This window comes from Zosterops lateralis (assembly GCF_965231275.1).
Source record: "Zosterops lateralis genome assembly, chromosome: 6".
Lineage (NCBI taxonomy): Eukaryota > Metazoa > Chordata > Aves > Passeriformes > Zosteropidae > Zosterops > Zosterops lateralis.
The window spans coordinates 52,678,925-52,704,796 of NC_139761.1; the positions used below are offsets into that span (position 1 = coordinate 52,678,925).

General features: G+C 39.3%; 2 protein-coding genes across 2 annotated transcripts in view; one reads left to right on the forward strand and one right to left on the reverse strand.

Annotated features, from left to right (window-relative positions):
• The window catches only part of IRAG1 (inositol 1,4,5-triphosphate receptor associated 1), a 141,968-nt gene that overhangs the window by 97,327 nt on the left and 18,769 nt on the right, over nucleotides 1–25,872 (reverse strand). The gene's annotated exons all lie outside the window — the stretch shown is intronic.
• On the forward strand, nucleotides 1,588–21,784 carry CTR9 (CTR9 homolog, Paf1/RNA polymerase II complex component). Its single transcript, XM_083863420.1, has 25 exons — nucleotides 1,588–1,695; nucleotides 3,453–3,551; nucleotides 4,325–4,564; nucleotides 4,910–5,027; nucleotides 5,587–5,676; nucleotides 6,952–7,100; nucleotides 9,389–9,496; nucleotides 9,988–10,095; nucleotides 10,218–10,454; nucleotides 11,210–11,299; nucleotides 11,403–11,531; nucleotides 11,636–11,819; nucleotides 12,407–12,495; nucleotides 12,762–12,947; nucleotides 13,106–13,193; nucleotides 13,425–13,573; nucleotides 15,614–15,730; nucleotides 15,898–16,043; nucleotides 17,426–17,497; nucleotides 18,330–18,465; nucleotides 18,895–19,041; nucleotides 19,488–19,645; nucleotides 19,957–20,053; nucleotides 20,372–20,484; nucleotides 20,717–21,784. Exons 1-25 carry the CDS (start codon nucleotides 1,651–1,653, stop codon nucleotides 21,120–21,122), a joined length of 3,501 nt encoding a protein of 1,166 aa, XP_083719546.1. The 5' UTR covers nucleotides 1,588–1,650; the 3' UTR covers nucleotides 21,123–21,784.

The window sequence follows — 25,872 nt, forward strand, 5'->3', positions numbered from 1 at the left end:
AGAAAGCAGGAATTGGTTTTCCTCTTTAACTTTGGCTTAACATTCTTAAGGTCTGACCCTATAAAATCTTTCATTAAACTTAGTTTTCTGTCCATGAGGAAATCTAGTTTTCTACAGACACTGGTGAACAATACATCAGGAACAGGCTGTCTTTTTAATCCAAACAGCTTCAGCACTAACTAAAATATCTAAAAAGTAGTTTATTCTGAAAAATCAGCCTATAAAGCAGAAAATAAAGCTTAGGAATGCTATTAATTAGCATCCAGTTCCGCATAACATTGGTTCTGGCATGTTTCCAGTGCAAAAAATGCACACTCCCTCCCATAAATTTCAACATCTCTTTGCTTCCCTGCCGCATTTCTCTAAAATAGGTATTTATGGAAGAAATCTACTCAAAAAGTAGAAGAAATCTACTCAAAAAGTAGAAGAAATATTTGGTACAATGCATGGGAGCAGGTAACTCAGTTCAGAATAATTAGTGCATAAAGAAAATGTTAAGTAATTTAAAATGCTACTTTGGCTTTGCAAAACAGATGACACTGCAAGTCATCTAGTCATTATCAATATAATAATAGTATTACAGTAATTCATACTTATTTTTAAAATAAAATTGACTAGTTTAATGTCTTATAGTTGTGACTATCAAATCGTTCAAAATTTTGTATTCTGTGGATGATTAGCTATAGGACAAAATCCAGTTAGCTCTAGGGTTTAATAGGCTGTGTAAATAACATCAGAGGTTGAGGGGTTTTTAAATTATTTCAGTAGAAATGTGTCTGAGGATCTTTTAGTCTTACTATCCTTTTTTTTTTCCTTTGGTACAACTGTAAAAATGACCAAGATGGTCATGGGTTACTGCACTTACTGTACTTGATCCAAATATGCACTGAGTCTGTGATCATAATTAGAAAAACACAATTTAGGAGCCCAATTGTGTAATTTCTTCTTTACTTTGCACCTTGATGTGGCTGAGTCCCTCACACAGGCCGGGCTCCAATGTTACCACGTTCTGTATTTGTCATTAAAACACTCACTTAACTGGAATATAGCCGGCCCAGCTGGGCCTGAAAAACTGTAAATATGTATAGAAAGCATTACACCAGCTGAGCTAGTCGGATAATACCAATTTACATTTACCCATCGGTTTCCCACGAAGATGGGGGGAAATCCGCACGTTTTAACGCGTTTATTTAGAAATCTTTTGACGGTTTTGAGGCACCACCTGAGGGAGCGGTGCTCCAAAGCCCGGGGAACGCCCAGGTAAATCTCCATTTACCAGCGGGTGCGCATACACACAAACACTCAGAACTGCCTTTTGGTGTAACAGAGGTGTTTATATACTTAGAACCGGGGTAGGCGTGGGGAGTATGTGGGGATGAGCAGGCACCGCCCTCACACCACCCCGGGGGCGGGCCCGCTCCTCCCCGCCCCGCCCCCGAGCAGGCCCCGCCCCCTCCCGAGCACGCCCCGCCCACTCCCGGGCACGCCCCGCCCTCACACCGCCCCGCCCCGTTCCCGAGCAAGCCCCGCCCCCTCCCGAGCACGCCCCGCCTCCTTCCGAGCACGTCCGGGTCGGGCGCCGCCGTCAGGGGAAGTGCGCGCGTCGTTCCCGGCCCGGCGAGCGGCGGCTCCGGCAGCGCTGCCGCCAAGATGTCGCGGGGCTCCATCGAGATCCCTCTCCGGGACACCGACGAGGCGAGTCGGGCGCGGGGAGGCGGCGGGGAAGGGCGAGGAGGGCGATCCGTGTTTGTGCCCCGGGCTCGGGGCGCGGGTGTCGCTCGCAGCCCCCGTGGCGGGGTCACGGCTGTGTCCCGTCCCGCTTTGGTGTGTCGGGGGTTTTCGGTGTTCCTCGAGCAGCACACAGACACAGGCAGGGCAGAGGACCCACTCTCTGAACTTATTTCACCGTGGGGCTAAAAAACTTACTTCACTTTCCTGTGTTTAAGGCTGGCTGTCACAAGCCGAGGTTAGAAAGGTGCAGGAGAAATAGGGGGGAGATTTGCAGCGAGTAACAAAGTTTGACGTTAAATCATTAATAGTGTAGCTAAGTAAGGTGTTGGGACATAATGCTTACAGGTTGAAGAATATTCTCTGTGAACATTTGTATTCCTACTCTAAATATTTGTATATTATATATATTTGTATTCTATATACACACACACGTCATACATGTATACATGTATCCGTGTGCACACAGACATTGATTTATGCACAAATATACATCCAGCAATGAATTTCTATGTGGCTGCCACTGAGATTTTAAGTCTCACAAAATTACTTTATTCTGTGGAGTTTACGTGTTCAAGGCCTTTTTCTTCTGTGACAGGAATTTCTGTCTGAGGTGTCAACAAGAATTGGTGCTGCTGTTCAGGCTAGGAGTACTTGGATCCCAGAGTTCTGAATTGATCCCTGGGGAATGCAATAAAATACCCCTCCACTCACCTCTGCTCTTTTTTACTTCCATGTTTATTTGCTGTGTTGGTAATAACTATTTCTCAGTCATAACTCTTTGTTGATGGATGAGGGCCTGTATCTGTCAAACAGGAGGTGCTATGCAAGACATACTCAAAACTAAAATGAGCAAAAGTTAAGCAGAATTGTTTTTGCTGGTACTCTGAAGTCTTGCATAGTCAAAACTATAAGCCTTTATAAACTGGATTTCTCTAACTCAGCCTACAGAGGAGTCCCAGCATTGGTAATCAGGGTACAACAACTGCACTTCTTTCTTGCTGCAAAATTAACTTGTAACGCAGGTGACTAATTATTAAAGGCTGAGTAAAGTGAATTAACAAGCAGTTAAATTGTGTTCCCAAATATCCCATCTGGGGAATACCTGTTCCTTTTTCCTCATTTTATAATATCAGAAGATTAGATCAACATGGGAGGCTAGTACTCACAAAACAATGCCTAAATGATCAAAACTTCTTGATGGCATTTGCTGGTCATATCTACAGTTGTGAATATTCAGCAATTTAGCTGCTTCAATAGTCTCTAATTTCCTAAGACATAAAGATATCTTTACAATATTTCAGGAATGTAAGTCTTAGGTATTGATTTTCTGACAGTGGATGACTTGGAAGATTTTGTCTCTGAGCTAGATCTCTATATTACCTGTAGGAAAAGTTTTAGAAAGTCAGCAGTGTGCAGCCAAGTTAATTATTGGCTGATTCTGAGCGTGAAGTCCATAGTGAAAGAAGTTGAATTAGGATCTCTGTTTATTCTTCCTCACTTGCATCCCAAACACTGGTTTGTCTTTTCTCTAAAGAGAGGCCCTCGCTTTTATCTTGTACAGAATGCAATGTATTGTCTCTCCATTCTTTATCCATAACCTTGTTTAAATACAAATAATTGTTTATGTTTTGTGCTCTGACAGGTCTAATTTCCTTTGAGCTCAATGACAGGTGATGTTTTTAATGATTTGTGAAAAGGTGATGTGTGTTGTTTGGTCCTAGGTTATCGAGCTTGACTTCGATCAGTTGCCCGAGGGCGATGAAGTTATAAGTATCCTGAAACAGGAACACACCCAGCTGCACATATGGATTGCCCTAGCGGTCAGTATAGATACAAACTGTGTGTTTAAATACTCTAATCACAAAATCAAATCATAATTTCCATTTCCATACTCTTATGACCAGGGATAACTGAGTTCCAAACAGGAACTTTATGGGGTCATTCAGTCATTGATTCTAAGCCAGATGTTTCTGATTGATGTATGCATATTAGGATTTTAATTTCATCTCTTTTTCCTGAAACAATGCCCCTTGAGGATTGCTTTCTATGTTTTTTTTTCCCTTCAATCCATAGTTTTCCTGGTTTGTGCCTTGAACTATGTGCTTCATAAAAAAGGAGAGGGCTGTTTCTATACTGTGGGAAGTATGGTTAAATGTTAAAATGTCAAAGAAGTTCAGAGAGGAAGATCAGTGGATTCTTCACTTATAAATAGCTAAAAAACTTATATTTTAAGACGGTAAGGCACTGGCAAAGGTTACCCTTAGAAGTTGTGGATACTCCATCCCTGGAAGTGTTCAAGGGCAGGTTGGATGGGCCTTTGAGCAACCTGGCCTGGTGGAAAGTGTCCCTGCCCATGGAAGGGGGATTGGAACAAGATTATCTTAAAGATCCATTCCAGGCCATTCAGTGATTCTAGGACAGAAAAATATTTGGCATTATCAGAATACCTTTCTCTGATGATACCTGCATTTATTTCTGCTTTATCCCTACATTCTGGAGGGAAAAAAAATGTGTGTGTGATATCTAAATCATCAACTGGATATGTAATGTACTCACTGGAGTGGCATTTGCGTTTTAAAACTGTGTTTTGTAGCTGGAATACTACAAGCAAGGCAAAACAGAAGACTTTGTGAAGCTGCTGGAAGCTGCTCGCATCGATGGCAACCTGGACTACAGAGACCACGAGAAGGATCAGATGACATGTCTGGACACCCTGGCAGCCTACTATGTACAGCAGGCTCGGAAGGAGAAGAACAAAGACAACAAGAAGGAGCTCATCACCCAGGCCACCCTGCTGTACACTATGGCTGACAAAATCATCATGTATGATCAGGTAAAACCGATACCTGATCGAAAACCCATTTTTGTAAATTAGTGATTGTAAAGAAAACAAGTGTTGATTCACTAAAGGGAAGAGAGAAGCTGCTCATGCTTTAAAGTCATTTGTAAGCAAAACTTGTATCTGAAATGTGCAAGGTGCCACCAGGAAAAATTCTCTCTAGCTTGGCACACCTGATAGAACTATTTCAGTCAACTTTGGAGGTTGGGAAGGAAGGATTGGTATTCTCTTGCTTCATAAATGTAAGAGAAATAATTTAATTCTAAAAAGCATTATAAAGCAGTTAATCTTTCACACAGACCAAAGATAAATGTATTGCAAATTCTTTTCCTTGGCTAGAATCACTTGTTGGGAAGAGCCTGCTTTTGCCTGCTTGAAGGTGATAAGATGGACCAAGCTGATGCACAGTTCCACTTCGTGCTCAACCAGTCTCCAAATAATATTCCTGCCCTACTCGGTATGAGTTTATGGAAATTTATAAAAACTTGGTCTCTCTGGTTGGGTTTTGGGATGAATTACGTGCTTAGAAGGGTGTGTGTAGAGAGAATGTGATCAAGACACTCATGGCAGGGACTAATTCAAATTTGGGAAGTACACATAGGTGGAAGAGCTAGGAAAAATGCAGTGCTAACTGGAATTTCTGTATGGGCATACATCCAATCCAGCTCTTTATGCTTCTCTGATGGTGGCAATGAAGCTGGACACTGTTAAGGGTGAAATTACCACTAGTGAGGGGTCAACAGACTGTAGCACTTGTAATTTAAGTTCTTCACCAGTCTTAGTGTTTTTCTTCTGGACCAATAAGGAATTAAGTTTCTGCAGAAAAATATGAAAACGTGTTTTCATGTTTGCTTTTTTCATATACTTGAGATCATCAAATGTAATAAAAGTTGTCTTCTGAATTTTCTGTTAGTTTTGAACTGTAGCTTTTGAAAATGGGCACAGCACAAGTTAATCAAATAATACTTGAGCTTCTTGTTTATAATCTTGGTTTTATTCCTGGTATGTTCTTACAGGTAAGGCATGCATTTCTTTCAACAAGAAGGACTATAGAGGAGCCCTTGCCTACTACAAGAAAGCACTGCGTACCAATCCAGGCTGCCCAGGTAAGACAGAAAGTATTTGCTACTGGAGGTATTTTCTGTGCTTGCCAACAATTCAGATCTTCCTAATTCAAATTCAAAGGACATTTTTGTGGTCTCTATCTGTCAAAAGAACCCCAACCCTCATTAGAGAGATTTAGGAATTCATTGACTTGAAGTATTTCTTAATATTTAGAGAAGGAAGTTGTGTTTAGGAAAATACTGGGGGTTTTTTAAGTATTACCTTTTAAAGAGGTATTAGAAAATGAGATTTGCATGTAAGAGAAATTAAAGTTGTATAGGGAAGGAGAGAACTGTTCAAGACTCTTGCAGAACTTCTTTTTCTGTAAGCTCTTGGAATAAGGCTTCAGAAATGACATAACAGTAATGAAACAAGACATAAAAAGCAAAATTCTGGTTGTATTGCATGATGTGAGTTTTCCTGGTCTTGTGTTATTTTCTTCATGCAAAAATCTGGGAAAGTGATTTTTAGCGGCTGTAAAAATGATACATGGGGTTTAGATACATTAATTCAAGGTATTTACATTAGGATCATAAATACTTGAAAGTCTCTTGAGAGATGTGATAGACTTTGCCATAACATGTCTGAGAAAAGGTTTATTGCAAAGTTGATGTGTGTTCTGGGGTCTGCTTTGCCATAAGAATGATTGCCACAAAAGCCTTACTTTTCAACCAACATCTTTCCTTTGCTCCCCTTTTTCTAACAGACACAGGTTTGAAACTGCTGTTTATAAATTTGCTGTACTCTTAGATCACAAACAGTCTGAAAGGGCAGTTTGATGTGAATTTTATGTATTAGTCTATCTGTACTTGGTCATGGAAGTTGGAGGATGATAAACAGCATGTAACAGTTGATCATCTGAGGAGAAATGCCAACTGACTTGTTTATTCATCTGTGTTTTCTGAAGACCCACTAGTTTGGGGTGAACTTAACTTGCTAAGAAATGTCCAGCCCTTCCATCTGGCAATTTTTAATGCTTTTCTCTATTGTTTTTTAATACATTCCCATAAAAGTAATTTTTTATTTGTTTGGCATTGGAGTCTGTGGGAGACAGATCAGTGTTCTGGCGTTTATGAGGAAATAAAGTCTTACTAATACACTCAAGTTCATTTTATGGCCAGCCAAGTATGAGCTGCTGCCTTGAAAAACAGCAGATTGTTAGATGGCCTTACAGGCTTTAAGGAACTATGAAAAGTTCTGCTTTTGCTCCAGGTTGTGAAAAAAAAGGCATAAAGTAGAACCTTTGGGGTTCTGAGTGGTGTCGTGTTGTTCTCTAGCCGAGGTTCGGTTGGGAATGGGACACTGCTTCGTGAAGCTGAACAAGCTGGAGAAGGCTCGCCTGGCCTTCAGCAGGGCTCTGGAGCTGAACTCCAAGTGTGTCGGGGCCTTGGTTGGACTGGCTGTTCTGGAACTTAATAATAAGGAGGTGGGTCTGACTTAGCATGAATCCATGCTCAGTTTACTTTCTTTTTAGCTAAAAAAAGCAATTTTTTTATCCTTTCAAAGTTAGTCACGTTTTAAAGTGGGTAATAACTTTTATGGTTGAATAATTTTAAGTCTGTGCTGCTGTTGAATGATATTACAGATATGTGCTTGTGATGTGAGCAGCTCATTCTGAATAGTTTTCTTCTGTTGTTAAAAATCTTCAGTTCTGGTGTTTATAGAAGAGTTAGATACAGAAAAACAGTGCTAGGTTAACTGTTCCATTTAAAATTAAAATCCATGGTGAGGTATTTGAAGGAAGGTCAGATAAAATACAGATATCCAGGAGGTTAGAACAAGTTTTATAGAAGTTTAGAACAAATTTTCAAACAAGTTTCAAAGTTATATTCAGCATGCATGCTGCATGGTAAGACAAAGAGTAAGCAAGAAGAAATTTTAACTGGGCTGATAAAAGTACAATTAAGTGGTGGTCCTCCTTTCTAGGTATTGTATTACTAGAATATGCAAATGCATGCAAATATAGATTAGTTGGGATCATAACTTCCTTAGCATGGATTAGCCATCTCAGATATTTTCACTGGAGGATGAGACCCTTAAAAAATAAATATTGTTACATAGTTGTGTGTGGCTAAAATTTAGTGTGTTGCTTTCTGTAGTTCCTTAGAAAGATCTTTTTTTAGCACAGAATGTATGAAAATTTCTTGTTTACTGCTTTGTGAGGGAAAAAAAACCCTGTTAATACTTCCATGAAGAAACAAAAAAAAAACCGTGGCCATAGGAAGTTTTTTCATAAAACTACAGAGAGAGCCAAAAATACCCTAAAGTCAAGTTTTAATAAATTCCACAGATGAGAAATTGATGATATTTGGTACCTTTCTCTTCCTTTTCCTGAAATCTTTTGACTGAAGTCAAGGGATGAGCCCACTCACCTGAAGTTTCAAAAAGCTGTGATTAAAAGCTGAGCCACTCAAAGATGTTTTGTGTTCTTTCTAGAAAATATGTCATCTCTGCCCAACTTGAAACTGTTTTCACAACTTTGTAGTGAAAGTTAGTGCAACATTGAAGAGTTGACACAGGGAAGGGAGAACGCTCTGGGGAAAAGATTTCTGTCTGAATATCAAACTAATTGGTATCTTTTTTGTGCTTAGATATTTCTAATGTTTCTTCTTCCTAGAAGAGGTTATGATGTCAGATCAGGGTTGGGATCACACTGCTCTCATTGGGGTCTCTCTGATCTATTTTTCTTAAATGAAAACACTTAGGGCTTTGGGACCTCTACCCATCCACTGGATTTGGTTGAGGTTGGGCATTAGACTCAAGTTATTGGAGAACTTGGACAAATGCACAGTGTGATAATAAACCACATTTACCTTTGAAAATGAAGGCAGGAATGATTCAATGTCTCCTTGTCCAGGTGTGTTGTCATGCTAGGTTTGGAAAGATTGCATCTATTCAAACTGAAATTGATTTTTTTAGCTGCCTTCATGTTATATTTTAACCTCTAAAACCTAATCTGTTCAATAAGACAGCTTTCTGCTCATCATAATTATGAAGTAAAGCACAGCCATTAGATGATTTCTTGATAGCATTTTTGGTGTTTTTGTTCAGAAGGAAGTACAGATTAAGCTGACATGCTTGTGATACAGATTTCATGGTTGTCCTAAATAAAGAACAGTTATTTTATCAGTTGTGGATTTGAACTTTTAGGTAAGTCACATTTTGACCCATGGAAAGCTTTCTTTAAGGTGTAAAGTGTCTTTAGAAGAGAGTAAGTTGATGCAATGATATTCCTGTGTAAACACCTAAAACTTGTACTGATTTGAAAACAAGATCTGAAGTTGTTTAGAATTTGAACATGAAAATATCTTCATTCCACTGTTGAATGCGTTGGATAAAACATCAAAACCTAACCCAAACAGGCACTGGGGACACTCAACAGTAGAAGGAACAGAAGGAAAGCTGTCAGGCTGTGAGTATGACATGTCAAAGGACATCAAGACTAAGTCTTTTGGGGGTTTTTTGCTTTTTTTTTTTCCTAGAAAGTCCTGCTCTGCCCTTTTCCATCCCTGTATGGCAGCTTCATTTCCCATTTTCCACCTGTGTGCTGCAGGAAGAAACGCTGATAGCTGAATTTACTTTTTTTTTTGAGCTCACTATGGTGATGTCAGAAATCTTAAGCAGCCTAGACTGAAAAATAGTTTTGAAGATGGTAATAAGATACTGGTAATAAGATACTGAGATGCTGCTGATACCTGTCAATGTTTCATTTAGGCTGATTCCATCAAGAATGGTGTTCAACTCCTCTCTAGGGCTTACACAATTGATCCGAGTAACCCAATGGTGTTGAATCACTTGGCTAATCACTTCTTTTTCAAGAAGGTAAGAGATCACTGAAATTTTACAGGTAAATGCTTGATAACCTCTGAACAGCAAGAATTCTGGTGTTAGATTCAAACACATTTCATCAGGTGCCTAATATCTGTTAATGTAGATGAACATGTGTGAGATTTTTGGCCTGAATTTTGTATAAACTTTTCTCAAGAAAACCAAGAAAAGGTACACTTACTTAAATCAAAATCAACTTTGTGACCTGAAGGGGTTTTGAGTTTTTGATGTTTGGGATTGTTTTTTTTTGGTTGGTTGGAGTTTTTGTTGGTTTGTTTTTCCCCCTCCTCACTCTACCATGCTCTAAAACGTGGAACAGAGAAAAGAACAGTAATGGCTAAAACTAAATCTGTTGTTATTTAGTCAGTGCTGTGGCTAAAGCTTTGTTATATTTTCCAGCTATCCGTGTTTAAATCATAAAATCACTTGACCATAAATAAAGTGAAGACTTCCAAATTTCATTCAACTTCCTTTTTTTTTGCCAGGACTATGGGAAAGTACAACACTTGGCTCTTCATGCTTTCCACAACACAGAGGTGGAAGCAATGCAGGCAGAGAGCTGTTACCAGCTGGCGAGGTCTTTTCACGTGCAGGTAGAGCAGTTTCTGAAAGTCCCCTTTGAGCCCACATTTTTTAAAAGTCCCTGTTATAAAAGTTCATGCAAAGGTTGCCTTTAAAACCACTGACTGTTCTTCATTTAATTCCTTTTAATTAGGAAGATTATGATCAGGCTTTCCAGTATTATTACCAGGCCACTCAGTTTGCCTCATCTTCATTTGTACTTCCATTTTTTGGATTGGGTCAAATGTACATTTATCGAGGGGACAAAGAGAATGCTTCACAATGCTTTGAAAAAGTCTTGAAAGCCTATCCTAACAATTATGAGACTATGAAAATCCTTGGATCTCTTTATGCAGCTTCAGAAGACCAGGAGAAACGGGATATTGCAAAGGTGAGTTTTCCTTCTGCCAGCATCGTATGTTTACATGCAAGAGCAGAACTTAGAAATCAGACTTGAAATCACATTGTTCCTTAAGTTGAATAAAAGTCAGGGTTAGGTGGCTGTCAGATATTGAATATTTCATATGGGCTGTCATGAGGGATCTTCCTGTCTGTGAAGAGTCACAACTTCTGGACAGAACTGAGACTACACTGGGCTCTGCGTAAAGCATGTCCAGGAATTTAGAGAAGCTCCAGCCGCATGCTGGGGCTCCAGAGAGCTCCAGTTCTCTATTTGGTACATGAAAAGGGCAGAATTATTTCCATATCTGTATAAAATCCTCTGAAGATAGGAAGTCAGCTCATGATTTCCTGAAGACAGCAAATGAGCTGGTGATTTCCAGAAAGTGTTTGTCTTGTCTTGGCTTATCTGGAAAGACAGCAATGCTTTTTTTTAAAATGCAAGGTATTTTAAATCTAATGTTGGATAGATAAAGGCAAGAAATTTTAGACATTTCTCTACCTTTTAATGTTGGTGTAATAGCCTTTGCTTCTCTAAGACTTGAGGCAGGTGTTCTGTTCTACAGAAGAATAGAATAATGAAGGAGGGAAATGCAGATTTATTACTGTGCAGATGTTTAGGATGTTTGCTTTTGCAGTATGGTATATTTTTCTAGTGTTAAGGTTAATGCCTTCATTCTTTTATTTCCATTTTTTAAACAGGCTGTGTGTCATTGAAGTGGCATAATATCTTCTGCTGTTTTTCAGGGGCATTTAAAGAAAGTCACAGAACAATATCCTGATGATGTAGAGGCATGGATTGAGCTAGCCCAAATTCTAGAACAGACTGATATACAGGTATTATTAATACACACTTGTTGAATTATGTGTGTGCTTTTCACAAGAGCATGTAGAGCTCATTCTCTTCTTTCTTTCACCCACTTTCTGCTTCTTTCCAAAGGGTGCTCTGTCAGCCTATGGAACAGCCACACGCATTCTGCAGGAGAAGGTACAGGCTGATGTCCCTCCAGAGATCCTGAATAATGTGGGTGCCCTGCACTTCAGGCTGGGAAACCTGGGAGAAGCAAAGGTATGCAGTTACTCACACTTTGAATGGTGTTTCTTGATCACACAGAAGTTTTTCTCTGAGGATGTTCTGGAGTTCTTCATTCCTCTTTTCTTTCTGTACTTCAGAAATACTTTTTGGCATCGCTGGATCGTGCAAAAGCAGAGGCTGAGCATGATGAGCATTACTACAATGCCATCTCTGTGACAACATCCTACAACCTTGCCAGGCTCTACGAGGCCATGTGTGAATTTCACGAGGCAGAAAAGCTCTATAAAAACATTCTGAGAGAACATCCAAATTACGTTGATTGTAAGAAACATTTGGTATTTCAATTCTACACTCATCCTTATAATACCAAAAATCTTCTGGTTCACAGTGTCTTCTGCTCTCCTTATGTCTGTCTTCCCTCGTTTTCACAGTAGTTTTGGGGCTGACTTGTACTGTTTGCCACAACCTGCAGCACACACTATGCCCCAGCCCCATCTGTAGCCTTTTTCCTGCTTGTTTTCCATTGTCACCTGCAGATACCCTTCCCAAAGGGAAGCTTGTGGGGATGGGAGAGCTATTTAAAGTGGATGGAGGAGAATTATGTAACTGATCCTCATCTCTTTGCAGTTTTTCAGTTGTTTTTAGCTTATGAAGCCAATTTAACACATTTACAATACTTTAACTATTCAAAACCTGCAGTTTTTGTATGGACATCATGAGTGCAGGTTGGTCTTCACGTCATATTTCTTGTTGTGAATAGAATATGAAAGGTGTCTTAGTGTTTGCTGTCCTTAGCTGATCAAGAGAAAGATTTCTTTTGAAATTCATGTATGGACAATATTTTCTTTGTTCAATGGGACTTTAACCTGTTCCCTGATTTTTATTTTATTTTCTATTTTTATTTTCAGGCTACTTGCGCTTGGGAGCTATGGCCAGGGATAAAGGGAATTTTTATGAAGCTTCTGATTGGTTTAAAGAAGCACTTCAAATAAATCAGGTTTGTAACCCTATAAATGTTTAACATTAAAACACTCCAAATAATAAGTTAAATTAAAATTTAATTTTCCTCTTTTTGTTTTTTTATTTTGTTTGTTCACATAAACTAGGGGAAGAAGAGAGAGCTGCCAGATCTGCTCTGTGTGTTTTGTTAGGGATTCTTTTGAATATGGAATTGTGTTTAAGAAGAGTAACGCTTTATTCTTGGAAAAGAACCCTTGCAAAGGAAAAGAGTGCTTTTGTAACTTAGAATGAATTTTTGTTTAGGATCATCCAGATGCCTGGTCTCTGATTGGCAATCTTCATTTGGCTAAACAAGAGTGGGGTCCAGGACAGAAGAAATTTGAAAGAATATTGAAGCAGCCTTCCACACAAAATGATACTTATTCCATGCTGGCTCTTGGCAACGTCTGGTTGCAGACTCTCCATCAACCCACAAGAGACAGAGAAAAGGTAATGAGCATCTCTCTGCCCTGTATATGGGTTTGTTTGTTAATTTTTTGTATATTGTTAGCTATTCAGGGCCTCTTCTAGTTCATAAAACCTCTGGGTAGATCTTTTAATACCTCAGTGTAGAAGTGAGTGATGAATTGGGGCATTTCTTTCTGCAGGAGAAACGTCACCAGGACCGTGCATTAGCCATCTACAAGCAAGTCCTCAGAAATGACCCAAAGAATTTGTATGCTGCTAATGGCATAGGTGAATATCAGACACTAGTTTTCCTTCAGAGGTGATCATGTTCTTAAGTTTTGTGCTTTAATAGAGAATTGTACTTTCAAGGCCTGAGCACTGTAGAGTGGAGCCCAGGAAATGGCAGCTATGTCAGTTTTTGAAGGGGCACTTTGTTGAGGCAGTATTGAATTTTCTGTGGTAGAAGTGCACAGTGCATGAACCCAGAAGCTCACAATGTCCATGTTCCTCTCCCCTCAGGAGCTGTCTTGGCACACAAAGGATATTTCCGTGAAGCTCGTGATGTTTTTGCCCAAGTGAGAGAGGCCACAGCGGATATCAGCGATGTGTGGCTGAATCTGGCACATATCTACGTGGAGCAGAAACAGTACATCAGTGCTGTGCAGATGGTAACAGCTCCACATTGGACTACCTCCTCTCTTGGCTTGAATGACTTCTAGATGTCTCTCTGTTGTCAGGGCAGCTGGGAAAGTTTCTGAGCAGTGTTTTAGCAAGTTCTAGGCCTATTTCTAACAAGCTGTTGGCTGTCAAGTCTAGATTTAGTAGCAGACTGCCAAATGTGGGCGAGGGGTAGCAAAGCACCTGTCAACTTTTGTACTTTTCTTGGTAGCAAGGTTAGAATTTTGGTTGTGGATTAAATTTAGTCAGAGGGGTTTCAGTCAGTGTAGTTACTGTATGTGATTTGCATTCAGATGTTTCCAAAGTAAGTAAATACAATTTGCTGCTGGGATTTTCTTTTAAATGGCAACAACTCCTATTTTGTTCTTGTACATGACCACATGAATACTTTAAGAGCTGTCTTAAAAGCTGACTGGGCTGTAATTTCACTCACTACAGTTAAAATCACAAAATAATTCACGTTGGAAGAATTCTGTTGAGGTCAGCTAGTCTGACCTGACCTGCCCAAGCAAGTAAATGTTCAAGTGTCAACCTATTCTGAGTAAATTGACTCAATTAGCTGATGAAAAGCATACAAATAAGCTTAAAAACACAGCATATGCTGAACAGGACAGAAACTAAAAACAGACTTGTATCATTTAAGATGAGTCCGTATTGAGGCTCAAAAACACTTCATTCAGAGCTATTCTGAAGCTTTTTGTGATGCTCTAATAAAGAAGTGTTACTGGGCCTCCCTTACATGATCAGGAGCTCAGTAGTCACTGTCCTCCAGTGAACTATTGTTAGCAAGCTTTGGCAACACAGTCACATTCACTCTGCTCTGCTTGAATGGGGTCTGTTGTTTTTTTTAGCACTTTGTTTATTTTTATTGAAAAAAAGCTTGATGAAAATCTCATTTTAGCAATTGTTTAAGCAGGGAATTACAGTGGGGAAGTGGGTATCACTTTCACCTATCAATTTGGGAGAAAAAATATTTTACTCATTTGCTAAGTTATTTAAGAAAAGTTGTTATTAAAAATGTGTTTATTTACTGAAGTGTTTTATTGTTCCCTGGGTTCTGCTATGCAGTCACAGTGTGAAATACATGATATTGGACTCAAAGGGAGACAAATTGAATTTACTAGCCCAGCTTATTGCAGCCACAATAATTATCCTACTGAGTTCTCTACCCTAAAGCATACAAATCTGAGGCAGGCTTGAGCTAAACACAAAATCTCTGATGCTGAAGGTGAGTGAAAACTGGTGCTGACAACACAGTGAGATCCAAGAATAACAACCTCAGGTGTTAGAGTTCAGGGCAGTTTTTCTGCACTTGAGCTGCAAATAAAAGTTACATTGTATTTCTTGCTATTTTGGAGGCTTAGAGAGGGTGAAGGGTTCCTTGAGAAAGGAATCAAACAGAAGGTGCTTTTTACTGAAAATGGTAAAGTTCGTTATCTTTTAAGCCTTTAATTTTAGACCCACAAAACTTATAGTAACAAGTCATCTTTTACACTTTAGAGAAACTGATATCCCTTGGCATGGCCAAGTTCCTCAGCTGGGTGGACAGAACAAACTTGATGTTAAGTTATTTGGAAAGTCTGGATTATTTTTTTAACTAATAATCAGATATATGGAATTACTATATTAGATATATTTTGATTGGTAAAATATCTGAGATTAATAAAGAAAATAGATCATTTATTCCCCTCTCATACTGTAGAGAATATTTGAGTGGCCTTAAAATGAGTCATGTTGCTTGGACTTTGTTGCAGTAAATGGTACTTTAAAAAGTATTTTGTATTTAAGACCTACAGAGCCTTCTGGGCTGCAGTTTCTAGAAATACGCAGGTACTTGCTCTGGAATAGGAGAGGGAATGTTCTGATCATTGAAAAGGAGGCATCCATGTAGCATAACACACTTCTTTAAAAAACAAAATGCATATTACCAGTAATGCTTTTTAGGGATAGAAACATTTGCTGGAGTTAGCTAACCAAAATAACAAACCACTGTTGCCTCTTACTTTGATTTTTTTTTTCTTTTATTTCAGTATGAAAACTGCCTCAGAAAGTTCTATAAGCATCAAAACACTGAAGTGTTGTTGTATTTGGCCCGGGCACTGTTTAAATGTGGCAAATTACAGGAATGCAAACAAACTCTGTTAAAGGTATGGATCTAGAATATCATGGGTCACAGAATAAAATTACTGTTAGTTGATGTGTGTTTGTGTTTCTTTAAATTTGATGGTCTGGGGTTGAAATGATGGTATTTGTTCCCTGTATGTCATTTCTATATTATGTTGTAGCTTATCTTAAAAACGTGGTTTTTTTCCAGGCTAGGCATGTGGCTCCAAGTGACACAGTCCTCATGTTTAATGTGGCTTTAGTGCTGCAAAGACTTGCTACCTCTGTCCTGAAAGATGAAAAAAGCAATCTAAAGGAAGTGCTTAATGCTGTGAAAGAACTGGAACTTGCCCATAGGTAAAGATCATTTGTTTCTAATCATTATAATCTATTTTATTGTCCCTTTACAGTATACTTGCAGTCTTGAGCACAAATCTGGTTAGAAGCACTCCTACAAAGCACTGTGTAAATCTAGAGTTTCTACTAGGAAAACAAAAGATTGGGCCTGACAAAACTGTGTTGTTCCAGAACCAGTTTTGTTTGACCAGGTGCCAATATATGTTTCTCAAAGAGTTTTGTTATTGCTGTAACCATGATGCTCTTCTTCCCAGAAATGCACTGTTGAAAAGATGTTGACAATTATTCTACAAGTTGAATACTATTTTATGACTTCTTTTAAAGCAAATTATAAGGCTTAAAAGCAAATTTGTTTATCTTACATAAGCATAATTAATGACTGGCAGTCCCTTAGAACTAATTTCACCCTCCTTTTGGCATGTAAAGCCCAAGTGCTGTCACAGTGTAAGAACAGAAGTGGTTTCTTAAGTGCATTTGAGATGTCTTAGTTCTGTTTAAAAAACAATAATACAAAATTTTGTGCAAACACCAGTGTGATTAATCTGATCCAGTTGTCACCATCCTTGAAAAGAGCTTTCAGCCATTTATCCTGCTCCTGGTGCATGATTTGTGCATTCTTAGCTCTGCTGTTATGATGGAGATGGAAGTTGTATCTTAAATTTAATGAGAAACTTGTTATTTATTGTCTTGAAGAAGTTGCATGAATTTATTTTTTCTACTAACTAAAATTTTTGGAAAATACTCTCCATAGTCTAGACCTCAAGCAAGGAATTATTATATTCATATACCCAGGAATTTGAGTCTGGCACAAAAGCACTTCATTTGAAATGTGTCTGAGGGCATATGGGAAGAAACTGTGGCAATCCTGAAAGTTAGAAGTCATTTTCTTTTAAATTGGAAAAACTTTTCAAAATCATCATAGCTTACTGATCTGCTTGGAAGTTTATTGTATTGTCAAGGGCCTGTCCACTAGGTCAAGGAGGCTGTTCTGACAGGATTTTTGAAAAACAAGTTTTCCTTCCTTCTCTTATGCTGAATTCAAGCGTGTAATCTGTGACAGATAAAGAATCAATCTGTTGGGGTCAGCAGTGTACTTACTGGTAGGAGCCAGCAAATGGAATCTCAGAACTCTCTTTAGAATTTTTCCTCTCCAGAGGAGTTTTAGAATGCTTTAAATTTGGAGAACTCTGAATATACTTTTTAACTATTAAAAGGTACCATATTAAAAGGTGTTGGCACAGAAGAAATTGGTGAGATTTCCTCATCTGTTGCATTTTACAGATTTGTAATTCAGGAGTAAATGCTTTTTGTTAAGGCAGAATTGCAATAAATATGTAAGTAATGCCTATTTGCTTACTTTGGTTTCTTGTGATTTCCTCCAGGTACTTCAGTTACTTGAGTAAAGTAGGTGATAAGATGAGATTTGACTTGGCACTTGCTGCTACAGAAGCCAGGTAAAAAAAAACCAAAAGAACAACCCACAAACCAAATCCTTCATTCAGATTCTAAGTGGAATATTTTTGTCCTGTTTTTTTGGTTGTTTTTTTTTTTTTTTTTTTTAATTAAAACTAGATTCCAAGATTTCAACTGTCAGGTTGTTAGAACAGTAGAAATACAAATGCAAGGTCATTCTCTACTACTCTTTCATTCTTTTCCTGTGTTTCACTTCTGCACATTCCTGTAAGATTTCCATAGCCCCATACAAACACCAAGTGTTGGCCATCCTGCACTGTACATCTGAATGGGTATCGTTGAAGCCCTTTGTGCAGAGAAGAAAATTTCAGTATTAAATGTCATTTTGGCATCAGCTAAGACGGTGTTGAAAGCACCTGCTTTAATGTTTTGTGTGACTTGGACATTGCATGCAACCTTAACTCTCACACTCTTGGGTTTTTTAAGCTTGAATTTTGTCCCACCTTTCCAATTAGGTTTGTTAGGTTGTTGTGATTAAATATAAGTTCTTAGTAACTATACTTCTGAAGCTCTCCAAATTGGTTGGCACGATTCCTTTTATGTTCATGTGTGGGTTTTCTGTATATGAATTCGCTAAGTTTGAAGTGTGAGGCAATATGTTCTGAAATGATACATTGGAGAAGATAAATTAGCTTACTAAAAATGCTTTCATTTACTCCAAAATCTGCACTGCTCTTCTTTGCGCTATTTCAAGTAGCTGTTTTTTTTAGATCACTGCGGATACGAAGGTGATGTTGTGATGCAGGCACTTTATAAAAGCATTTCTTTTTGTGTTTGCCACCTTGCCTTACCTGAGAACCTTGGGTTTTGCAGGCAGTGCTCTGACTTACTGAGCCAGGCCCAGTATCACGTGGCTCGGGCACGCAAGCAGGATGAGGAGGAGAGGGAGCTGCGTGCCAAGCAGGAGCAGGAGAAGGAGCTGCTTCGCCAGAAACTGCTTAAAGAACAGGTTCTATTCCACTAAATGCTCTATATTGCATTTTATAAGTGTACACACTGACAATATGTGTGTTCCTGCTGCTCTGGGGTGGTACCTAGTAGCTGTTTTCCTTAGTCATAATAAGTGCCAGCTGAAAATACTACAGCTAACAGGTGATGCTCTTAGTTCCCATAGCCTCTCTTGTATTTAGTTGTATAATGAGACTAAAATAGATGTGCCAGAAGTTCTGCCATCAGACTTTTTCTACTATGGACTTTTTAATAGAAAACTTTTTATAAAAAACCCTTTTTATTTTTCCATGTGCACCTTCTGCTGTGACACAGAGCATCAAAAAGCAATTTTCCAGGCTCCTGACAGCAAATAATTTCTTTGCCTGCTATTATAATCACCGTAGTGGTGCAAATACAGTGGTAATGGTTGGCTTCCTTGGTGTTTCAGGAGGAGAAGCGCCTGAGAGAAAAAGAAGAGCAGAAGAAACTTCTGGAACAAAGAGCTCAATATGTGGAGAAGACCAAGAATATTCTGATGTTCACTGGTGAAGTGGAAGGATCAAAGGAGAAAAAACGTGGTGGCGGTGGAGGCAGGGTAGAACAGAATTTTTTAATCTCTCTTCTTTTTTTCTTTTTTTTTAATCTTTTAGACGTCCTTAATTTTCCCCTTCTGATGTATGATCTTTTGCAGGAGCACAGGTTTTTGATTTCAAACTCCTAGGCTCTACTGAGTAAAATTGCACAGGTTTAATACTAAAATGTCAAAATTGGAAGCTAATAATTACTTTAAAGTTCTGAATGTGGTGGCATCAGTAAAATGTGTTCAACTGTTAAAATAATAGAAGATTATCTTATTATGTGCCAATTTGGAATCAGTTTGTAAATGATACCCATCTTGTGTCAGCTTTGCCATAGGCTCTAGAAGGTCTGTATTTTCATCTCTTCCAGAACATGTTCAGCTAAATTTCCATTTTGAAGTGTTCCTGGTGGCTTTGTAACTGGAATGTGAATAATAGGTTGTGTTGTCTGCGTTTCTTACAGCGTTCCAAAAAAGGAGCAGGGGAGTTTGATGAGTTTGTCAATGATGACAGTGATGAAGATCTGCCCATCTCTAGAAAGAAAAAGAAGAGGAAGGGCAGTGGCAGTGAACAGGATGGAGAAGAAGAGGAGGGTGAGAAAAAGAAGAAGAAGAGGAGGAGGTAGCTGATAGTTTTAATTAATTAATTATTAATTCATGTTGATTTAATATTAGACTTCCTTGAGCAGTAGTATGGCTTTTAAGTAAATTCTCTGGAGTCTTTTGTAACAGCTTAAACCAAACTCCTATCAAGAGGTGACATGGTTATTTTTTACTTACACATTACACATTATAAGACTTAAACAACCCCTGCAAAAGAAGTAGGAGTAACACTTGATGAACTGGACATTCTTTGAGACTGGTATTTTTGTATGTTTTAAGGTTTTTTTGCAATATTATGCTTTATGCCATATAAAATTGTTTCTGTTCAAGACCCCAGAAGGCAGAAGAGGGGAGCGATGACGAAGAACACGAGAACGGCCCGCGGCCTAAGAAGCGACGTCCACCCAAAGCAGAGAAGAAGAAGGCTGTAAGTTAAACCCTGAATAACTGCATCACTCTCTAAATATGCATTTGGAGTTCAGCTTTACCCTGGTCAAGAGAGATTTATTAGTGTTGAAAATTACAGCAAAACCTCTTGAAGCCAACTGGCCTTAGAGCTTATTTTTATCCTCCCCTGTTGCTGCTATTGCTGTTTAAGGATGAAAAGGATATTTCCAAAGCCATCTAGAATTAAGTGATAGTAAATGGAAAAATTTTTAAAAGCATGTCTGGTTTTCTGAATGTATTGCTACATTTGGGCCCTGTGCCACATAAACAAGCAGCCCTTTGTTTTCCCCCTATACAGCCCAAACCAGAACGTCTGCCTCCTTCAATGAAAGGAAAGATCAAATCAAAAGCCATCATTTCATCAAGTGATGATTCTTCTGATGAGGACAAACTCAAAATTGCTGATGATGGGTAAGAACCTTAATTAACTTTGTACGAACTTGGAGTTTCAATGCATGTCTTAAGAGAAAATGCAGTGTTAATGAGATAACACAGAGATAATGAGAAGTTTTTCGTTGTACTCAGAGCATCCCTTCCCGGTGCAAATTAATTCCACTCATAACACTAGCATTACCCAAATCGTGGTGTCTTGCTTTATTTATCAGCTAAAAGGAGCACCTTTTAATACCATTTTCCCCCACAGGCACGCTAGAAACAGCAACAGCGACTCCGAGGACGGGGAGCAGCAGCACAGCAAGCGCATTGTTTCTGACAGCGACTCTGACAACAAGAACAAGTCCGGCAGCGAGGCCGGCAGTCCCCGCAGGTCCCGCGCCTCCGAGGAGGAGTCCGACAGTGACCGGTCCCCCAGGAAGAGGCGGCGCTCGGAGTCGGAGCAGTCAGACAACGAGTCCGTGCAGTCAGGGAGGAGCCGTGGCTCCGGTGGCTCCGAGAACGAGTCGCGCCCGGCCTCACGCAGCGCCGAGTCCGACAGAGACTCCGAGAGGGGCTCTGACCACGAGGGCTCTGCCAGAGCCTCTGGGAACGAGTCTGAGCCAGAGGCATCCAATGATGAGGGCTCCGAAGGGGGCTCAGATGACAGTGATTAGAGCTGAATTACAGACCGTCTTTTAAAAGCATTCGTGTAAATATATCTCAGTTACAGGGGAGATGGAATTTTTATATTTCAAAACTGTGATTTAAAGAACCTTGATGTTCTAGGAAGCTGTTGTGAGACCTTCTTGTGATTCTTTCTATTAGTTACTAATGGATGTTTCTCTGAGTTGGCTTATGGTGTATTTTTAATTTGAAACCACTGTAGGTGCGCAGAATCTCTGTCCTGTAGTCAGCTCACCAAGGATGGAATGCATGTGAAAACTATGGAACATAAAATCTCCTCAGGTGATTCAGTGTGGCTAAAACTTTGTTCTGTGATTATCCATGCATAGATGGATCTTAAAATCCTACCAGATGGGACAAAGAGCTGTGGATATTTATCTTTTTCCTCACTCGGAGTAAAGGTCAGTAGGGAGGTTTTTCTTACTTTCTATTAAAGAATAAATGTGCCACGATGCAACTCTTATGTTTTCAAGAGTTTGTTCTTTTCTTTCTGTTTTTGTGTTAAATCAGTCGAAAATACACAGATCTTAGAGAAATTTTATAAACTAGTGATGCAGATGTAGAAAAAATATTTAAATTGGCTGGTAAAGACATTTGGGAGAACTCTGTATTACTTGAGAAAGGTAAAGCTGCAAGTGTCACAATAAAATGTTCTTGCTTATTTGCTCGGAGTGATTTATTTTACTCCTTAGAAGGTGTAAGCAGAATACCTGAAAACATTGAATTTGAGAGTGGAATCTGTTTGGAAGAGTTGGTCTGAACTATATGGTAAGTGCATGGCTTTGGGAACTAAGCCCTTTCACATAATGTATTCAGGAATAGCAATGAAAAATTGCTGTGCTGTAGACTAAATATGATTTCTCTCAGTGGTCTTGAAAAAAATCAGTATTTTGTACCAGCCCAAGGAAATACTTTTCTTTTTTTATTGGTCACTTAGTCCTGTGTCAAGCATTTGCTGAGAGAAGAGTCTGTAGGTCTGGATAGTGTGTTGCTACCAGTTCTAATAGACTGTATGGCCTAAATGTGTTGCCTTGTTTTCAGGAGGCCTGGACTGTCACTACTGATAGTTCACTTGAAGCACTAAGTGCAAGTGAAGTTTCCCATGCTGCTATTTCTAGTTTGCTGTGAGCATGAGCTGTTCTCATTGTGGATGGGTTTGTTCCTGTGTTTATGGGCTGTTGGTAACCATAGCAGACAGCAGAATGCAGAACACTAGAAATATCTCTCTCTGGCTCAGTTTGCTATCAAGTTTCTATGTGTGGCCTTACCTAAAACTCAGCATCAAAGTAGAACAACCCTCATGTTTGTTGGGTCAGAGCAAAGCTGAATCATGACCCAGAACCACAGGGAAGCAGTGGATGGCTGAAGTGGGAATGCTTGATGTCACTTGGCTTCTTTTACAAGGCTGTGGAGAAGTGTGAGGAAATTGGTGCAACTAAGGAAAACTGAGATATGCAACAAACAGAGCAAGGACAGCAGTGGCAGGTGTGAGAGTAGTCAGCTCTTAACAACAGGAAGGAAAAATATGTACAGCGCTTACTATGGGATCTTGGAAACTTTTCTCTGCCTCGGTACATCTCTGCTCTCATACCTTTCTCTATCATATTACTGATTCTGTCTTCCTTGTGAAAAGTCTGAAGGTCTTGTATGCTGCTGTATGTACAGAAAATGTGTCTTGTGTAGGCTAAAGTTAGCTCTAGATGAAGTGTTGAGTAGGTCTTCAGACCTAATATCCAGCTGAAGAGAAATGCTTTCAGTCAGTGTAAAATAACAGGGGTTTTCAGACATCTCTTATGTGAGAGGTATTTTTTGTGCTCTCCACAGAAAGCAGTTGTGTAAGAAGAGGTTATGACTTAATACAGCTTGAACTGTGTGATGTACAAGAAGCCAATCAACAGGGACAGAAAGGGAACAAAGGATGCTTTTCCTTCACTATTCCTCTGCTTTTATGGAGCAAAAGAGGAATCAAAACCCCACCAAAAACCAAAAGTCAGATTTTCTTTTTTCTTCCCTTTGTGGAGGAGAGTTAATGCAGTTAATGGGAGCTTTAAGGTTATATAAAAAGTCACATGTTGCTGTAGCTGGAGAGAAAGCTGTGTTTTAGCTTAATTCATATTTTCTAATGCTTGTTTTTTGAAAGTGCTGCGGTGGAATAACATTGCCGTAATTCTTTCTTGGCAGCATTCCTTGCCTTCTGAAGTAGGTGGTTGGCTTGCAGCTATTAAATTCCTTTATTTTTAGCAGTAATCTATTCCTGGGTAAAATACAGCAAGTTACAAGTGGAACACTGCCTTGCTAGAGAAGTGGTTTATTCCTAGTTTGTGTTTTGCATCCACAGTTGTATGGTGTGGATTGCATCCATTCAGTCCATGGTTCCATGGCTGTAGGAAGTGTTTCCCAGTGAGCTCTGTTGCAGCTCAGCATTTTGCTGTCCTCACATGTGAGCAGCACATAACCTCCAGAACACAAGAGGAAAGAGGCATGTAGAATTCGCCCTCATTCCTGAAATTTGTAGATTTGGCCTTTCACAGAACATTTCAAGTGTAAGTTGACAAAAAAACCCCACCAAGTTTCTGGGTTGGATATTTTGTTTTGGGGGTGTTTTTTTGAAGAAGGGTGGAAGAAGGGAGTTGGTTGGGGTGTGTACTTGTAAGTTTTGGGGGTTTTTAATCCACTTACTCAGTTTTCTCTTTCAGAAGTTTTCCAGGTTGGTACTTGGTGGGAAGGAGTAGCTGTCACTGCTGAATGACAGAGCATCTGTGTGTAAATCGACCATTCTCTTTGTAAATGTCCACTTCTGCTAATTTAACTCAGAAAACCACAGTATTCTATCCACACAGAAACAAATCTGCCCAGGAAGGGTTTGGACAAGGCAAGACCTATGGTAGGAGTACAACAGCTAAAATTATATCAGTTCTTTCTATAAGGAAGTGCCACTTCCTGGGAGTAGGTTGCTTTCTACATTAAATATTTCGCTGCTTAGACAGTGTTTGTTGCAGCAGACTTTTAAACTTACACTGGGGGTTAATTAATACTGTTGACATCTTCTAATAAGACTTGAAGGCTTTCTGGAACAAGTTTGCTCCCTACTTTTTTCCTCCTTACTTTGTTTTGCAGTTATTTTAGACTCCCTTGTTAAATAGTGGTAGTTACTTTACAGTCAATAAATCTGGAGCTCAAAAATTACCTGGAAAAATTCCTACAGCTGGAGCAGCAGTCAGCAGGGACAAAGTCAGTATTAATATGAGTAACAAAACAAGCTGGCAAAATGGATGTGAAAAAAGGTATGTAACTGAATGCTCATTATTCTCATAGCAACTAGTACTCACTCCTAATAATAGTATTTTGTTATTTATCTAAGCACTAATTGCTCTGCAGAAGAGGATTTGAATTGGAGAGAGAATCTAAGGGAATACCAGATATGGGAATACTTAGGGGAGAAAATCAAAGTCAGTATACTGAAATTTTTATTATTATTATTATTTACTGAAAATGTGTATTATTTCCATCCTGTCTGTGAATTTTGGTCCACATCTGCTCAAGCTTCATACTTTTATACTAGAAATACTTCGAACTTCAGGGTTTTTTAGTCTTGGCTGCACCTATAGAAGGTACAGTCGTGTAGTCATGCAGCTTCTCCTTTTTACCTGTGGTTCATAACTATTGGGGAGATTAAGAATGCTCATCATAGCTGTGCTGTTCTTCAAGTGCCTCTGGGTTGTTTTCTTCCTCTTTTTAATTCTTCCTTTGCCCTGAGGCAAAAACTTCTTTCACTGCAGCTTCCAGAGCTTGGGGCTGGTGAAGTATTTGGGGTTGGCAAACTTGATTGAGTTTGCCTCCATTTGGAGTGATAAATGCTAAAGAGTCCCTATTGCTGCTTCTAAATATATGTCATCCTTATTTTATGTATGCGCCTGTTTGGAGATGCCCCCAACATTTTTGTGGTGTTGCCTGAACTCCAGCAGTGCTGTTTGGCTCAACAGCATACAAGAATTTCATGCCTTCCCACACAGCCTTTGCTGATTAAAATACAAGTACCCAGTTTTAGCTGAAGAAAACTGGGGTTTGTAGCACCTGAGATTGAGTGTTTGTGGCAGTGACTTCAGAGGTGTTTCCTTTTTCCTTGGAAAGCTCTTCAAATGCTTTTGAACCCTTCAGAGTTCTTAGCACATGAATCTGCTCTCTTGACTCTCTTATATGCAATCTCATATGCAAATTGCAACAACTAAAGCCTTTTTGGACACACTGAGGAATCCCTAAAACATTTTTTGACATTTTGAAGAATATTCTGTGCCCACTCTGGTTTTTAGGCCTCCTGTGAAAGGTACAGTTGAGTTGGTTGCACAATCTATCTTCAGTGATAGATAGGTCTCAGCCAGAATGTTCCAGACTGTATCTGCTAACTCAGAAGTGATTTTCTGATTTAGGGCACACAGGTGGTAGTAGAGAGCTTATTCTGTAGGACAGAGGAGGTTGTAATTTAAGGAGAATCTCATGCAATGCTATATTCCCTCTGTCTGTTTCCACAATTCTATTAGAGAAAACTGGTTTCGAAGTCTTCTCACCTTTGCACCTGGAGGTTATGGCTGTACAGCCACTGCTGAACCACAGACTCCTTTAGGCAGGGCTAATACTGATAAATACTAATAAATATCAGTCTTGCTCTGAGCTGGTGACAGTTAACTACCAATTCTGAAGGTGCCCCAGAGAACATAAAACATCTCTTCATTCATCTCCACT